Below are 18,663 nucleotides of genomic sequence, written 5' to 3'. Positions count from 1 at the left end.
GTCAAGGAGCTTTTTCCTCTGCGGTTACTTCTAGGAGTTTGACAGTTTTGGGTCTTACATTCAAGTCTCTAATCCATTTTCTGTTGATTTTTGTGTGTGGTGTAAGTTAGGGTTCCAGCTTCATTCTTTTGTATGTGAATGTCCAGTTTTCCCAGCGGCATTTATTGAGGAGACTGTTATTTCTTCATTGTATATTCTTTGCTCCTTTACCAACAATTAATTAAACACATATGCATGGGGTCATTTGTGGGCTCCCTCTTTGGTTTCACTGATCCATGTGTCTGTTTTTATGCCAATAACATACTTTTTTGATTAGTATAGCTTTGTAATATTATTTGAAATCAGGAAGTGTGAGGACTCCATCTTTTTTTTTTTTTTTTTTTTTAACATTGCTTTGATTATTTGGGGTCTTCTGTGGCTCCATACAGAAATAGAAGATTGTTATTTCTGTTTGCAAAAAATACCATTGGAATTTTGATAGAAATTGGGTTGAATCTATAGAAAGCTTTGGGTCATATGGACATTTTAAAATTCTAATTCTTCCAATCTGTGAGCTTGGAGTATCTTTCCATTTATTTATGTCTCTCTCAATTTCTTGCATCAGCGTTTTATGTTTTCATTTATTTATTTAAAGTTTTTAATGTTTGCTTTTGAAAGACAGAACAAGTGGGGAAGGGGCAGAGAGAGAGACACACACAGAATCTGAAGCAGGCTCCAGGATCTGAGCAGTCAGCACAGAGCCTGACACAGGGCTCGAACCCATGAACCGTCGTTGAGCCAAAGTCAGATGCTCAACCAGCTGAGCCAGTCAGGCGCCTTGGGTTCCATCAGTGTTTTAGTTTTCAGAGTCCAGGTCTTATAGGTTCTTGGTTAAATTTATTCCTAAGTGTTTTATTCTCTTTGATGCTAGCCTAAGTAGAATTGTTTTCTTAATTTCTTTTTCTAATAATTTGTTGTTAGTCTATAGAAACTCAACTGATTTTTGTGTATTTTATGTCCTGAAGCTTGACTGAATTTGTGTATTCTAACAGTTTCTCAGTGGTGTCTTTGGGTTTTCTATACATAATATTCTGTCATTTGCAAAGACACAACTTTACTTCTTCCTTTCTGATTCGGATGCCTTTTATTTCTGTTCCTTGACTAATTGCTCTGACGAGGATTTCTTGTACTGTGTTGAAAAAAGGGGGGTGGTGGGCCTTCTTGTCTTATTCCTGATCTTGGAAGAAAAATATGTTGAGACTTAATCATGAAAGGATGTTGCATTGTGTTGAATATTTTTTTCTGCATCTATTGACACGATCATACGACTTTTACTCCTCATGTTGTTACTGTGGTGTATCACCCTTATTAATTTGCAGATGTTGAACCATCCTTGTATACCAGGAATAAATCCCACTTGATCATGGCATATGAACCTTTTAATGTGTTGTTGAATTCAGTTTGCTATATTTTGTTGAGGAATTTTGCATCTGTGTTTATCAAGAATATTGGCCTATAATTTTTCTCATAATGTTCTTGTCTGCCTTTGATTTCAGGGTAATGCTGGCCTTGGAAAATGAGTTTGAAAGTGTTATCTCTTCTTCTGTTCTTTGGAAGAGGTTGAGAAAGATTTGTATTCTTTAAGAAAAATTTATTGTTTCAAGTTTTTATTTAAATTCCAGTTAGTTAACAGTGTAATGTTAGTTTCAGGTGTAGAATTTAGAGATTCATCACTTACATATAACACCCAGTGCTCATCACAAGTGCCGTCCTTAATGCCCATCCCCCATTTAGCCCATCCCCCAATGGCCTCCCCTCTTGGAATTCTCCGTTTGTTCTCTATAGTTAAGAGTCTCTTTTACGGTTTGTCTCTTTTTTATTTCCTGTATGTTCATCTGTTTTGTTTCTTAAATTCCACATGAGTGAAGTCATATATTTGTCTTTCTCTGCCTGACTTATTTCACTTAGCATAATACACTCTAGTTCCATCCATGTTGTTGCAAATGGCAAGATATCATTTTTTTATTTATTTGTTTGTTTATTTTTAGAGAGAGAGAATGTGTATGAGCAGGGGAGAGGGGAAGAGGGAGAGTGAGAGAATCTTAAGCAGCATGGAGGAGCCCGATGTGGGGGTCAATCCCACGACCCTGGGGTCGCAGCTTGGGCTGAAATCAAGAGTCAGACACTGAACTGACTGAGGGCCTAAGTGCCCCAGATTTTATTCTTTTCATGTTTGAGTAATACTCCAGTGTGTGTGTGTGTGTGTGTGTGTGTGTGTACACACACTGCACCTTTTTTTATCCATTTCTCAGCTGATGGACATTTGGGCTCTTTCCATAGTTTTACTGATAGTGCTGCTATAAACATCAGGGTGCATGTGTCCCTTTGAATTGTTACGGAATCTGGTCTGGATCATCTGGTGGAAGAACCAAGCAGCATTCGAAGATCTTGGAAAGCAGGAGGTTTATTTTACACTGGTGGGCTCAGAGGAGATCACTCTCCAGAGGGCTGAGCCTCGAATGCAAGTGGGAAGAGTAATTTATAGCGTCATCTTCCACATTGATGGCGGTTTTCACGTGTGCGGCAAACAGGGCAAGAAGAACCCAGAAGAGGAGTCTCTAAGCCAGGAAGCAGAGCTTGTTTTCATCTTGTCGGCCATCTTATGGTGCAGAACTTTACTTCTTTTCCCAACAGAATCAGCATTTTTGTATCCCTTGAATAGGACTGGTATTCTTTCAATGTTTGGTAGAATTCACTAGCAAAGCTATCTAGATCTGGACTTTTCTTTGTTGGGAAGTTTTGGATTACCCTTGCTTTCCATTTGCATGGATTTTTTAGACACTTTGAGGCACTGCCTCAATGGTTGGGAACACCGGCTCGGCACTCCGGTTTGAGTCCCAGCTGTGTGAATTTGGGCAAATCACCTCATCTCTCTGAGCCATAGGGTCCTTATATGGAAAATGGAAAAGTAGGAAGATATAATACCTGCTTGATAGGGGATTGAAAAGGATAAATACCATTATGCATGTAAAATATTTAGGACAGTGACAGGCACACAGTTAACACTGGGTAGGTGTTAACAATGATGATTATTTGTCTTGAAAATTATAGGCCACTCCACACTTGAGTTAGAATTAATCCTCTAGCTTCCTGGCCCTCTCTGGTTGTCAGTGTCTGGTCAAGAATGTCGACACTTTGGGGCACCTCAGTCAGTTACGTGTCCGACCTTGGCTCAGGTCATCTTCTCATGGTTCATGGGTTCGAGCCCCTCATGGGGCTGTGTGCTGCCAGCTCAGAGCCTGGAGCCTGCTTTAGATTCTGTGTCTCCTTCTCTCTGCCCCTCCCCCACTCATGCTCTCTCGTTCTCAAAAATAAAAAAACAAAAATTAAATACAAAACAGAATGTCGATACTGGAGCCAGACTGCTGTGTGACCCCTGCAATTGAACCTTTTGTACCAGTTTCCTCGCCTGTAGAAAGGGGATAAGAACAGTACTGACTTGGTGATGTTGTTGAGGTTAGATGAGCTAACCTGTGTTAGGTGCTAAGGACAGTGCTTGCCACATAGTAACTGCTGTGCAAACATTTGTCAATAAAAGTGAGCCTCCTCTTTGTTGCTGCTGCTGTTCTGAAACCCTCCCCCTTACCCGCCACCCCCCTGCACTCATTCTGGTGGGAGAAAACAGCTCACTTTGTGCCTGCAGCAGTTGGGGCCAACATCTGAAGAGGAAATGGACTTTTACTTGCCTTTCAGTGTCATCTTTATGGAAGGTGATGATGCCTAAGGATAGAGTATGTGGCAGGGGCGCCGGCGTGGCCCAGTCGGTTAAGCATCTGACTTAGGCTCAGGTCATGATCTCATGGTTTAGGAGTTCAAGCCCTGCATCGGGCTCTCAGCGTTGGGCTCTCTGCTGTTAGCACAGAACCTGCTTCTGATCCTTTGTCCCCTCTTCTCTCTGCCCCTCCCTTGTTCTCTCTCTCTCTCTCTCTGTCTCTCTCACTGTCTCTAAAATATAAATAATAAATAAGCATAAAAAGGGGTGCCTTGGTGGCTCAGTTAAGCATCTGACTTCAGCTCAGGTCATGATCTCGTGGTTCATGAGTTCAAGCCCCACGTTGGGCTCTGTGCTGACAGCTCAGAGCCTAGATGCTGCTTCAGATTCTGTGTCTCCCTCTCTCTCTGTCTCTTCCCCTGCTAACACACACACACTCTCTCTCTCTCTCTCTCTCTCTGTCTGTCTCAAAAATAAATGGTAAAAGAAATAAGCATAAGAAAGAAAAGAATCAGGTAGGTGGCCGTCTGCCAGGAATGGTATTTGAGCAAACCTTTCCTTCTTGCCAGAGGCAGACTCCTGTTCCCTTGCAGCCCAAGTTGGCCTTGCTTGCTTTTCAGATGTTCTCATCCACGACAGGTGGCAATGTTTTCCGGGCTTAACTGGCCCCTCCTGACTTTGCAAAAGAGCTTGAGTTTGTGTGTGTGCTTAATGTGAAGTTGACACATTCTTATCTGTCTTAACCTTCTGGTGACATTAGGAAATGGAGGATTAGCGTCTAAACCCAGGGAATTAAAGCCAATTTGTGGTGCCGGGAAGACAAAAAGGCAAGTGTTGGGGAAGGATCAAGCCTGTGTTCCTCTTGCTCACCGGTGCTGCTTTATTAATAACTTAGGTGTGAGTTACACATACCGGGTCAGAGTTCTTTGACACCTGTCAGACCCACCTGGGTTCCCAAAGACCTGGACATCATTACCCACAGACTCATTCTGGAGAAACACTTTCCCTCCCAGTCTTCAGCTCTGACAAACCTTGCTGCCGGCCTCTCATTATTCTTGCCGAGCTAAGTGGCTGACCTTGGAAACACAAACACTCCTTAAATGAAAATTACATTTGAATGCTTGGAGGAAGATCAAAGTCATCTTTGAAAGGCACGTTGTGAAGAAGGCGTGCCCATAAAATGAAACAAAGCATGTTTACAAAGAGGCAGTGGTGCCTTTTCTCCGGTGCCCTGCCGGGACCAACCGCCCCATTCATGCATGTCAGTTGGTCGTCTCCTCACCTGGAAAACAGGCCTTTTTTTACAGGGCGGGGGTGAGATAAAGCAGATGCTCCCTGGTGCCAGGATTTCAGTCTCCCGCTGGCAGCCAGACCTTTGACTCTGGAATTCCCAGAGGATGCAATTTTGCATTCCCTAAACGCCCTGAAATGAGGAGAGGATGTGACCTCCTCATAACCTTGCCGGGAGCTGTCCCGAGTCCTGAGGCACGGAGGAACGTGCCGCCAGTGTGTCCGGAGAAGGCAGCTTCTCGGGGGGAGAATGGGGGGCGTGTGGGTGGGAGCGGGTCAGGAGTTGGGATCTGGACATGACCAGTGAGAAGTCTGGTTGATGCTGTATATTAGTTTCAGGATTTCTTTGCCTCCATCTTTCGATAAACGGTACTTTTCTCTCTAGGTACTATCACCTGATTGTGCGTGCTGCCCCCCCCCCCAACCCCCCAGGTCAGGGCTTGGAGCCCCAGGCCAGTGAGGCCCTCTAGAGATCAGCGAACCCTCTTTAGATGAGGCCACGGCTTTTCCTTCCCTTTTCCTCCAACAAGATTAACAGAAAGGATATTGGTTTTATCTGGGCTTTGGGGGTTTACTAATAACGGTACGGAACCTTGCAGTATAGTCGGCAAAGTGATTTGTAGATGAATCGTTAGCGTCTGGGTAATATTACCCCAGTTCCTCCAAGTTCCGCGTGGCCTTGGATTTGCCCAGCGAGAGAAGAAACAGTGCGTCAGTGGTGCGGTCAGATCCTCCCGCCTGCTTATGAGTTTTGTGGCCTTGTTTTCCCTGCTTCGGATTCTGTGCCTCCCTCTTCTCTCTGCCCCTCCTCCATTCATGCTCCCTCAAAAATAAATAAACATTAAAAAAAATGTAAGTTTACATATTTTGGGGAGTGCAGAGTGGGAGGAGGAGGGAAGGGGAGAATCCCAAGCAGGCTCCACGCCATCAGCACAGCGCCAGATGCAGGGCTTGAACCCACCAACTGTGAGATGATGATCTGAGCTGAAATCAGGAGTCGGATGCTTAACCGACTGAGCCACTCCCCTCCCCCCAACATGATCTTTTAGGAAAGAGGAAATATTCTAGGTCTTACACTGTTTGAGAATGCCCCATTTTCAGCAAGAGCTTTCCCCTTTATAGAATGGTGGTTGCTTATTACGTTTCACCAGGTTGGATTTATTGTTTGTTCTTTTGACCCAGGTAAGGCCAAGCGGTCAAAGTCAAAGCTATAACCCTCAGCCATGTCAGCTGCAAGGGCCCTAACATTTCTGAACTATTGCAGTTGTGGGTTACCCCTGTAAATGGGGGGTGAGCGTGTGCGGACTTTCTGGGGGGAGGCACTCGCATTTACAAAACACTTTATGTGCTAAGTGCATCGCGTATGTTTTCTCACCTAATGCTTAAAGCAGTCTCCCGGGTGTCCGTGATCCCTGGCTGGGCAGTTAGAGGATACAGAATATTGATCCTGATGCATAGACTCTTCTTTTTTTTTTTTTTTTATTTTTTATTTATTTATTTATTTATTTAAAAAAAATTTTTTTTTAAATTTATTTCTAGGAGAGAGAGAGAGAGAGAGAGAGAGAGACAGCGTGAGCAGGGGAGGGTCAGAGAGAGAGGGAGTCACAGACTCTGAAACAGCCTCCAGGCTCTGAGCTGGCAGTTAGCACAGAGCCCGACGCGGGGCTCAAACCCACGAACTGCGAGATCATGACCTAAGCGAAAGTCGGACGCTTAACCGACTGAGCCACCCAGGCGCCCCGCATAGACTCTTCTTGGCATTGTGTCAAGGCTCTGCATGACCATTTCCTCTTTCCGTTCCAGAAGGGAAGATTCTTAATATGTGCAAAGCCAACACCACTGCTGGCCCACTGCTTGATTATATATAAGACAAACATAATTTTCTCAAGCTATTCTAAGAATGGGGTGTGTTTTTAATATAGGTTCTTGTATAATGATTTGCTGAGGAATAGTCATTTATTAGAGCCGATAACACCATTCCTCTGGAAAGGAGTAGACTGTGGGCAAGATCAAAACCATTGGCGGGGGTGGGGGTGGGGGTGGGCTTGCTCAGGTGCACTTAATCTTGCAAACCAATGTAAGTAATTGTGGTGTTGGGTGTTTCTGTGCCATTGCCTCGAGGAGATAGTTCTCAGTGAGTCTGGCCAGGAAATGACAAACATTTCTGTGAGGCCCTGCCCTCCCTCAGTAGGGCCTAGGGGGTTGTCCATCTGTTTGACTAGTGAAGGCACCAGCAGAACCCTGTGGTGACTCAGATTTGGGCAGGGCATTCCCGAATGCAGCATTTGTAGTCCCACTTCTGAGGGCAGGGACAGTCCTTCAGTGAAACCAGGTCGCCATCATATTGAGATAAGACTACCTCCCTGTAATTTCTGGCCAGCTTGTACCTTCTCCTTCATCTCAGCCATAAAATATGGATGAACTCTTTGTAATTTCTGGCACTGTATTTCATAGTTCAGCCTTATCATCCCCACTGATTAACATGAAGAATAGATTACTTCTCCGCAAGCCCCACTTTTTCATTCTCAAGCATAAACAGTCTTGAAAACAGTAATCCGTTTACGATCTGAATCAAGTGACCCTGTCTCCACCTTCCCACACCCCACCTGAGTGAGATAAGAGATCAAGGAAGAAAGAGGCGGCGGGGAAGAAAGAATGATGGAAGTATTTATTGAGACTGAAATGGAACATTGTTTTTTTATGAGTTAACAGCACAGTGTGTTAAGAGGCTGGTTACAAACTCACTCCAAAATTAGGATGACCTGCAGTTCGCCAACAGCTCTGCCAACTCCAGCGCCTCCAATCAGAGCCAGGGGTGGGGGTGGGGGGGGAGGGGTAGGACCTTTCAGACCCGAGATAAATTATGAATATAGTTGCGTTGATAGTTAGGTTTACCTCCAGTGAACACCACAGTATTTGCAACTTAAAACACACATGGAATCACCAGTCCCTATTTGTGATGTTTACATGACAGCCCAGGTTCATTCTCTTGTATGTTTCGGGGACAGGCGGTCAACATCGAGCATTTATTTACTTGTCCACGATCTTTGGCACATTTTCTGGTTTCTTCAACAGAAAAGCACAGGCTTAAACTGACTACTCAATTCTGCAGAAACAGGATTATTTGGGATCTCAGTGTAAATACAAGTTTTTTTCTGTTAAGCGTTATTTACAAGATGAGAGGCGAAGCGTAGACTTTTTAAGAGGCCATCTTCATACATCAGAAGAAGAATGACAGGACATAGAGTTTAATAAGCAGGGCCGAGGTGACTAGATTGCTAGTTAGGACAGTCCTCCCTGCAGGAGGAGACAAGTTTCACACAATGGAAGAACCTCCCTGAACCACGAATACCAATGTCTCGTGTTGTGTGTACCAACTCATGGACTTACTCTGCGAGAATCCAGGGTAGGGACTGTGCTCTTCTGGCCAATGTGACTTGTTAGATCCATCAAACCCATATTAAAAGTACAACGTGGCTGGCAGTTTGCCACTGTGGTTTGGGTCCTGATGGGTACGAAATGGCAAAGTACCGTCATTTTTTGAGTGGGTATAATTGACCTTGGAAGAACGAAGCCTTCCAGTTGGATTAAAAACACATCCAGCCTTACGTGAGTGACACGTTTGGATACAATCTCGTACAGAGTTGATACGGATTCCCTCCCGGCCGTGAAGCCTGGGAGCTGAAGATGAATGGGCACCAGAGTATCCCCATAATACATGTCTGCTTTGAGGCTGATACGCAGACGTGGAACGGACAAGATGATTTTTCATTCTCATGCTTCTGAGAGAGGAGTTCCGATAAGCCCCAAAGCAGATGTGGATTGGAATCGCAGTTATTATTCAAGTACAAGGAGAGCTCTTTATTTCACATTGACAGTTTGATTCTGATCTCTGTCTGGCAACTTATATGAAAATAATAAATATATACATATATATATATCTAGCTCTATACTCAGCACTGGGGTTATAGTTCAGTGTTCAAATACAGTACCTTGAAAAAAGGACCCTTCTCGCTTCCTACAAGACCCCTCACCCATCTGGAAACTGTTATTGCGGAACTGTGCTGGTCTGTTTTCTTTCAAAGCAGTTTCTTTGAAATTGGCAGGAGATGAGTTAAAAATGGACAATTTGGCACATTAAATGGGGGGTGCAGCGGTGGTAGTATTTATAGGCATTATAATCTATAAAAATGTGAGAAGTCAAAGGAAATCCATGCCAATAGAAAGCTCGAGTAAAAATTTGTAATTAATGAGTCTTTTTTTTAAAAAACCCAAAACACTGGATTGTGTATGAGAAAGCAAGTTTTCTTCCACATTCATGACCTAATCTAACAGTTATTACTCTACATACTTCCAAACTTTGTTTCTCATATTACGTTGTAGACAATGCAGCTTTCCTTTTAATCTGTTTTCTTTCCCGTTACCCACCTCCAAAATCCCAGAACCCGGAGAGCAAAAGCTGTGAGTCCAATATAGAAAATAATCTGGAGGTCTATATATCAAATCAAATGCACAATCAGCCATTAGTGTGTTTCTTTTCCTTATTTAGTGCTTGGATTTGCTAAGAGAGGCCTCTGAGGACGCGGTCCTTCAGCGTTCAAGGTCCCACGATGCCAGGGGTCCTAGAACTGGGAGGTCTGGGTGAATGAGATGGTGTCGGACTTGTCTACCGCAAAGCCTCCGTTGACGTAGGACTTCTTGGTGTCTGGGTCTTCGTTATCCAGGACTGTGGACTCCAAGGCGAAGGGGTTCACAATGTTGACTTCAGATGAAACATCCATCTGCTCCAGTTCCTTCTTGGAGAGCTTCTCCACAATGCCTGTCCCGAACGCATCACCCAGGACGTTCACCATGGTCCTGAACCGATCCCTGGGGGGAAGAGAGGAGGGGTCAGACAGGGGGCCCACATATCATTTCCGTTTGCCACCGGAGGAAGAAAGGGATCTGAAGTGTTCAGTGGGGAATGAAGCAGAGGCGGAAGGTCCCATACTCGTGGCTGGATTGGAGGCTTCTGTCCTCACAGGTCTAGGGCAGAAGGTGGCTCATAAAAGTACAGAATGAGTACACAGGTCCCCGGGGGTGTGTGTTCCCAGCAACTCCCACTGACCTTCTTAAGTCCAGCACCAGTCTCCCCAAATTCCCTCCCCTCCACCCAAAGAAACGTGAATAGAGTCTTCACAGATATTTTGGGGGAGTTGGGGGCGGGGTCAGAATTGAGCGAGCTGCTCACCCCTAACCTCCAACTTGGGACATTCCTGGGCTCTGTCTCGGCTCAGGTGAAAGACCCCTGTAGGGGCGGGGTATCTGCCAAAGGGGGAGGGAGTGTATGTGTGTGCCTCCACGTGTTCCTGTGCTTTTGTGGGTCCCTGTGTGGTCGTTTCTCTGCCCCACTGGGTCCCTCTAGAAGGAAGCCAGCAGGGACACGGTCACAGGTCAGCCGAGGAGCGGCTTTCTCCTTGTGACGCCCCCAGCCGGCCGTAGCCCCCAGACAGCATGGAGAGGACTCAGTGGCAGGAAGGCGCCCTGGTGACAGAATGCCAGAGCGCTGCCTTATGTGAGCTGCACCCACGGGACAGACGTCTGCCCATCTGGGTGCCCTCCTGTGACTCAGAATAAGGCCACGGATTGAACTAGACCCTGGTGTGAACCAGTTAGTGTCCTATAGATCAGACTGGACCTTTGGCTTCTCTGGGTATCTTGGAAGTGCAGGTCATTGGTTCCAGAAGAATCGGGCAAAGGAGTGATGTACAAAACCCACCGTCACCAGAAAGACAATTGCCTGAGGGGTGGGGGGTCTTGGCAAGAGTGGGGCCACCTGGGCTGGGCTTGGGGGAACTAGCCGGCGGCTCAGGGGGGCCCCACGGCACGCCTTCCCAGGGCAGGAGCTTGGGCCTTGCGGGACAGGACCGTGTCTTCGCCATCTCAGCTGCTGCTTGCAAACCACAGAGCACCGGACTCCTGCCAACCCCGGGTGGTTCTGGGTAAAGCCTCGAAGTAGAGCTCTGCTCACTCCTGAGGGGACAGGGGACAGAGCGAACGCAGTGCACTAGGTGGGTATCAAGATAAAGCCGGGGACCAGGCTCCTTCCAGCCTGAACCGTGGGGGTCACACAAGGCACATCCTTGCCCAGAATTTCCACTGTGCTCCTCAGTCTTCCGTGTGTGTGCGTGTGTGTGTGTGTGCGTGCGTGCATGCACGCATATGTGCGAGAGTTGTCGGTATCCTTCTACTCCTAAGCAAACCTGCCATCTTCGGAGCACATCCCGCCCACCAGACCCTGCTGCGGCCGCGCTGCTGGCACCAGCCCCCTGGGCCCCGCGCCAACCTGGCAAAGAGCACAGGACCTCTCCCATCTCACTGATAACGCGGCTGGGCCTCTGAGAAGCTAAGGGATTTTTTTCCAGGTCAAAAAGCTGCTGAGACACTGAACAGCGATGCAAACTCGAGCTGATCTTACCCCAGAGCTCCTGCCACCTCCCCCTGCGGATGCTGAAGATCTCGGGAAGATGGGCTGACTACGAACCAGGCGGTCCTAAACCCACGCCGGGGCCCCCGGGCCGGAGGAGGCGACAGTGGCCTACAGGGTTTGGAATACTCGGTGCAGCCCCTGCAGGTTGTCATCTTGCGTTGCTCTCCTCCCAGGCCCCACTCCCTTCCTGAGCATGACCATGTAGCAGGGGCTGATGGAGGTCCCTGGCCTTGGAAAATCACTGCCTCAAGTCACGAGGAGTTAATTTTTAAGCGCTTTATCAGATGGCCTGGCCGGAGGGAAATGAAAGCAGCAACAGATGGCTCATCAGGCAGCGGCGACCCGTGGACAGGTGACGGCTGGGTGTAGCTTGTGCAGGGCTGGAGGCCCGCCCTCCCAGCCGCCAGAGGCAGCGTGTGTACCCCGACTCACAGGAGCCAGTCGACGGCGATGATCAGGGTGACATCCTCGGCGGGCAGGCCCACGGCACTCAGCACGATCACCATGGTCACCAGGCCGGCCTGCGGCACCCCCGCGGCTCCAATGCTGGCCGCCGTGGCCGTGATGCTGCAGCCAGAACACACGAGCGCAGAAGGAGTCAGACACCGGTCTCCCTTCAGGGCCCGTCCCTGGCCGGGAACCGTTAGTCCCGATGCCCGTGACTGCTGTGTTCCCCCAAACTGGCCTGTGAGGATCTGTTCTGCGCTGAGCACCAGCTCAGCCTCATCAGGGAGCGGTGGGGGACCAAGGGGGTGTCTATCTCCTCCCATGGGCAGATACGGCAAGTGGCTCTAACAGAAGGAAGAGGAGACGAGCTGCCTGAGTAGCACTCAGAAAATGAGCAAGAGGGCTATTCACGAGGAGGGCTATTCACGAGGAAGGTTGGAGTTTGACCACCTGGGTGCTGGTGGCAGGCATCAGCTACCTGCCCACGCATCCATCACCTTCCACAAGCGCCAATCACCTCTCTGCCTGCTTGCTTTTTCTCTTCATCCATGTGTCAGCTAGCCAGTCCTTAAGTGGCATCTCCTATGTGCCAGGGATTTCTGCTGCCTTAAAGGATGGGCAGAGGGAGGGCGGTCCAGGTGGATGGCAAGGGTATTTCAGGGGAAGACAAAGGAACGAGGCAGGGGTCAAGCACGTTTTATGCACTTAAAATTTTTTTTTTTAATGTTTATATTATTGAGAGACAGAGCATGAGCAGGGGAGGGGCAGAGAGAGAGGGAGACACAGAATCTGAAGGAGGCTCCAGGCTCTGAGCTGTCAGCACAGAGCCTGACCTGCAGCTCGAACTCAAGAACCATGAGATGATGACCTGAGCTGAGGTCAGACACTTAACCGACTGAGCCACCCAGGCGCCCCCATGCACGTTCCTGACATCACAAGGCTCCTGGCTTCTGGGAGCTGCCCATTAGGGCACTGAACTGAGAGCCAGCAATGCTTCCTGTCAAGATACAAGTGTTTACTCCTGACTGATCCTTTTGGCCAGGGGATGCACTTGCTGCAAAAGGAAGATGGTTCTGGAACCAGGAGAGGCAGCCAAGTGAACTTCCTTACAACATATTTAAAAAGATCCCTCTTATGGGGAGCCTGGGTGGCTCAGCTGGTTAAGGTTCAACGCTTGGTTTTGGCTCGATCTCACAGTTTCATGAGTTTGAGTCCCGTGTCAGGGTCTGCACTGATGACGTGGAGCCTGCTTGGTAACCCCCACCTTGTGCTATCTCTGTCTCAAAATAAACAAACTTAAAAAAATGTAAAAATAAATAAAAAGACCCCTCTTGGGGTTGAATGGCTCAGTTGGTTGAGTGTCTGACTTGATTTCAGTTCAGGTCATGATCCCAGGGTCACGGGATCAAGCCCTGAGTCAGGCTCTGTGGTGAGCATGGAGCCTGCTTAAGATTCTCTCCCTCTCCCCAATCTGCCCCTCCTCTGCGTGTATGCTCTCCTTCTCTCTCAAATTAAAAAAAAAAAAAATTCTAAAAAGATCCCTCTTGGGTAGGTAAAATGTGGTGCTAGGGGTTCCTTTCTTTGGAAGGTGTGGTTTTTCATCAGCAATAGCATCCTTATTTAAATCTGATTGTTTTTGGAGGAAACCATACCCTGAAAAGCCCCTAAATTTGAATGAGCTTGAGGGGACACCCACTGTGCTTTCTGGACCCATGTTCTCATCCTTAGTCCAAGGAGGCCACTGGGTTGAATGGGGGAAGATGTAGAAACAGTCTATTTAAACTAGAAGAATCCCTGGGGCATCTGGGTGGTTCAGTTGGTTAAGGGTCCAACTTCAGCTCAGGTCATGATCTCATGGTTCACAAATTTGAGCCCCGCACTGGGCCCTGTGCTGACAGCTCAGAGCCTGGAGCCTGCTTCAGATTCTGTGTCTCCCTCTTTCTTTTTTTTTAAAATTATAGTTTATTCTTTTTTTAAAATTACAGTTTATTGTCAAGTTGGTTTCCATATAACATCCAGTGCTCATCACAAGTGCCCTCCTCAATGCCCATCACTGTTTTTCCCCTCTCCCCCACTCCCCATCAATCCTCAGTTTTCAGTTTTTAAGTCTCTTATGGTTTGCCTCCCTCCCTCTCCTTAACTATTTTCCCCCTTCCCCTCCCCCATGGTCCTCTGTTAAGTTTCTCCTGTTCCACCTATGAGTGAAAACCTATCATATGCCTTTCTCTGCCTGACTTATTTCACTCACCATGACACCCTCGAGTTCCATCCATGTTGCTACACATGGCCAGATTTCATTCTTTCTCATTTCCATGTAGTATTCCATTGTATAGATGAACCATATCTTCTTGATCCATTTGTCAGCTGATGGACATTTAGGCTCTTTCCATGATTTGGCTACTGTTGAAGGTGCTGCTATGAACATTGGGGTACATGAGGCAGCCTCATCTCTGTGAGGGGTGCCAAACACCCTATGCCTCAGCACTCCTGTATCCCTTGGGTAAAGTCTTAGCAGTGCTATTGCTGGGTCATAGGTGAGTTCTAGTGTTAAGTTTTTGAGGAACCTCCACACTGTTTTCCAGAGGGGCTGCACCAGTTTACATTTTCACCAGCAGTGGAGGAGGGTGCCCGTTTCTCCACATCCTCGCCAGCATCTAGAGTCTCTTGATTTATTGTAGCCACTCTGATTGGCATGAGGTGGTATCTCAGTGTGGTTTTGACTTGTATTTTCCTGATGAGGAGGGATGCTGAGCATCGTTCCATGTGTCTGTTGGCCATCTGGATGTCCTCTCTGGAGAAGTGTCTGTTCAAGTCTTCTGCCCACTTCTTCACTGGATTGTTTTTTTTGGGTGTGAAGTTGGGTGAGTTACTTACAGATTCTGGATACTAGCCCTTTATCTGAGATGTCATTTGCAACTATCTTTTCCCATTCTGTTGGTTGCCTATTAGTTTTCCTGATTGTTTCCTTTGCTGTGCAGAAGCTTTTAATCTTGATGAGGTCCCAATAGTTCATTTTTGCTTTTGATTCCTTTGCTTTTGGAGATGTGTAGAGTAAGAAATTGCTGCGGTTGAGGTCAAGGAGGTTGTTTCCTGCTTTCTCCTCTAGGGTTTTGATGGCTTCCTGTCTCACATTCAGGTCCTTCATCCATTCTGAGTTTATTTTTGTGTATGATGTTAAGAAAGTGGTCTAGTTTCGTTCTTTTGCATGCTGCCATCCAGTTCTCCCAGCACCATCTGTTAAAGAGGCTGTCTTTTCTCCATTGGATACTCTTTCCTGCTTTGTCAAAGATGAATTGGCCATACATTTGTGATTCCAATTCTGGGTTCTCTATTTTATTCAATTGGTCTTTGTGCCTATTTTTGTGCCAATACCATATTGTCTTGATGATTACAGCTTTCTAGTAGAGGCTAAAGTCTGGGATGGTGATGCCTCCCATTTTGGTTTTCTTCTTCAATATTACTTTGGCTATTCGGGGTCTTTTGTGGTTCTATACAAATTTTAGGATTGTTTGTTCTAGTTTTTAGAAGTTTGTTGGTGCAATTTTGATTGGGATTGCATTGAATGTGTAGACTGCTTTGGGTAGTAATGACATTTTAACTATATTTATTCTTCCGATCCATAAGCATGGAGTATTTTTCCATTTCTTTGTGTCTTCATTTTTCTTCATAAGCTTTCTATAGTTTTCAGCATACAGATCTTCTACATTTTTGGTTAGGTTTATTCCTAGGTATTTTATCATTTTTGGTGCAGTTGTGATGGGATCAGTTTTTTTTTTGGGGGGGGGATCAGTTTCTTGATTCTTTTTCTGTTGCTTCATTATTGGTGTATAAAAATGCAACTGATTCCTGTATGTTGATTTTATACTCTGCGACTTTGGTGAATTCATGGATCAGTTCCAGCAGTCTTTTGGAGTCTGTTGGGTTTTCCATGTAGAGTATCTTGTTGTCTGCAAAAAGTGAAAGTTTGACTTCATCTTTGCCAATCTGATGCTTTTTATTTCCTTTTGCTGTCTGATTGCTGATGCTAGGACTTCCATTGCTATGTTAAACAACAGTGGTGAGAGTGGACATCCCTGTCGTGTTCCTGATCTCAGGGGGAAAGCTCTCAGTTTTTTTCCCCATTGAGGAAGATATTAGCTGTGGGCTTTTCATAAATGGCTTTTATGATGTTTAAGTAAGTTCCTTCTATCCTTTCTTTCAGGTTGTTTTTTTTTTTTTTTTTTTTTTTAAGAAAGGATGCTATATTTTGTCAAATGCTTTTTCTGCATCTATCGACAGGATCATATGGTAAATATCTTTTCTTTTGTTAATGTGATGTATCACATTGATTTATGAATATTGAACCAGCCCTGCAACCCAGGAATGAATCCCACTTGATCATGATGGATAATTCTTTTTATGTGCTGTTGAATTCAATTTGCAAGTATCTTGTTAAGGATTTTTACATCTGTATTCGTCAAGGATATTGGCCTCTAGTTCTCTTTTTTTGCTGGATCTCTGTCTGGTTTGGGAATCAAAGTGATTCTGGTTTCGTAGAATGAGTCCAGAAGATTTCCTTTCATTTCTATTTTTTGGAACAGCTAGAAAAGAATGGGTATTAACTCGTTTTCAATGTCTGGTAGAATTCCCCAGGGAAGCCATATGGCCCAGGGCTTTTATTTGTTGGGAGATTTTTGATAACTGATTCAATTTCTTCCCTAGTTATGGGTCTGTTCAGATTTTCTCTCTCTTCCCATGTGAGTTTTGGTAGTGTGTGTGTGTGTGTGTTTAGGAATTTGTCCATTTCTTCTAGGTTGTCCAGTTTGTTGGTATGTAATTTTTCATAGTATTCCCTAATAATTGCTTGTATTTCTGAGGGGTTGGTTTTAATACATCCATTTTCATTCATGATTTTATCTATTTGGGTGCTCTCTCTTTTCTTTTTGAAAAGCCTGGCTAGAGGTTTATCAATTTTATTTTTTCAAAAAACCAACTCTTGGTTTTATTGATCTGTTCAACTGTGTTTTTTGGATTCTATATTGTTTATTTCTGCCCTGTTTTTTATTATTTCTCTTCTTCTGCTGGGTTTGGGGTGTTCTTGCTGCACTGCTTCTAGCTTCTAGCTTCTTGCTTCTAGCTCCTTTCTGTGTGCTCTTAGAATTTGTATTTGGGCTTTTTTAGTTTCTTGAGAGAGGCCTGGATTGCAATGTATTTTCCTCTTAGGACTGCCTCTGCTGCATCCCAAAGAGTTTGGATTGTTGTATATGCTTTTGGGGGTTTTCCAGACTTTTTCCTGTGGTTGATTTCAAGTTTCATAATATTGTGATCTGAAAGCATGCATGGTATGATCTCAATTCTTTTATATTTATTGAGGGCTGCTTTGTGACTCAGTATGTGATCATTTTTGGAGAATGTACCATGTGCACTCGAGAAAAAAGTAAATTCCATAGCTCTGGGATGCAGAGTTCTAAATACATCCGTCAAGTCCATCTGGCTAATGTGTCATTGAGACCCACTGTTTCTTTAGTGATTTTCTGTCTAGTTGATCTATCCATTGCTGTAAGTGGAGTATTAAAGTCCCGTGCAATTAACACATTCTTAACAATAATATTGTTTCTGTTTGTGATTGTTTTATGTATTTGGGTTCTCCTGAATTCAGTGTGTAGACATTATAATTGTTAGCTCTTCTTGATGGATAGATCCTGTAATTATTATATAATGCACTTCTTCATCTCTCGTTACTGCCTTTACTTTAAAGTCTTAGTTTGTTTGATAGAACTATGGCTACTCCAGCTTTCTTTTGACTTCCAGTAGCATGATAGATATTTCTCCATCCCCTCACTTTCAATCGGAAGGTGTTCTCAGGTCTAAAATGAATTTCTTATAGACAGCAAATAGATGGATCTTGTATTTTTTTTTTTAATCTATTCTGCTACCCTATGTCTTTTGATTGATTTTAGTCCATTTACATTCAGGGTTACTACTGAAAAATATGGGTTTAGAGTCATTGTCTTCTCTGTAGGATTCATACTTGTAGTGGTGTCTCTGGTACTTTGTGTTCCTTGCAACAATTCCCTCATAGAGTCCCCCTTAGGATCTCTAATAGGACTGGTTTAGTGGAGATGAATTCCTTCAATTTTTGTTTGGGAAAACCTTTATCTCTCCTATTCTGAATGTCGGGCTTGCTGGATAAAGGATTCTTGGCTGCCTATTTTTCCTGTTCATCACATTGAAGATTTCCTGCCATTCCTTTCTGGCCTGCTAAGTTTCAGTAGATAGGTCTGCTACTACCTCTGGCCTGCTAAGTTTCAGTAGATAGGTCTGCTACTACCCTTAGGTGTCTACCTTTGTATGTTAAGGCCCATTTATCCCTAGCTGCTTTCAGAATTCTATCTTTACCCTTATATTTTGCCAGTTTCACTATGATATGTTGTGCAGAAGATCGATTCAAGTTATGTCTGAGGGGAGTTCTCTGTGCCTCTTGGATTTCAGTGTCTGTTTCTTGCCCCAGATTGGAGAAGTTCTCGGCTATGATTTGTTTAGGTACTCCTGCAGCCCCTTTCTCTCTCTTCTTCTTCTTCTTTTGGAATTCCTATGATAGGGATATTGTTCCATTTGATTGCGTCACTCAGTTCTCGAATTCTCCTTTAGTGCTCCTGGATCAGTTTATCTCTCTTTTTCTATAACTGTATCTTCTAATTCACATATTCTCCTCTCTGCCTCTTCA

The 18,663-nt window shown here is 45.2% G+C and overlaps 1 protein-coding gene across 1 annotated transcript in view; it reads right to left on the bottom strand.

Annotated features, from left to right (window-relative positions):
• Nucleotides 1-7,687: 7,687 nt before the first annotated feature.
• The window catches only part of SLC1A1 (solute carrier family 1 member 1), an 88,204-nt gene continuing 77,228 nt past the window's right edge, over nucleotides 7,688-18,663 (bottom strand). The window contains exons 11-12 of the mRNA XM_039230870.1: nucleotides 11,943-12,077; nucleotides 7,688-9,910 (exon numbers count right to left, since the gene is read on the bottom strand). Of these exons, the coding sequence (XP_039086801.1) occupies nucleotides 9,664-9,910; nucleotides 11,943-12,077 (382 nt within the window). The 3' untranslated portion in view covers nucleotides 7,688-9,663. The remainder of the gene's footprint in view (nucleotides 9,911-11,942; nucleotides 12,078-18,663) is intronic.

Source organism: Hyaena hyaena, unplaced genomic scaffold (genome assembly GCF_003009895.1).
Source record: "Hyaena hyaena isolate Hyena2069 unplaced genomic scaffold, ASM300989v1 scaffold_51, whole genome shotgun sequence".
Classification (NCBI taxonomy): Eukaryota; Metazoa; Chordata; class Mammalia; order Carnivora; family Hyaenidae; genus Hyaena; species Hyaena hyaena.
This window is presented reverse-complemented; position numbering and strand designations above follow the sequence as displayed.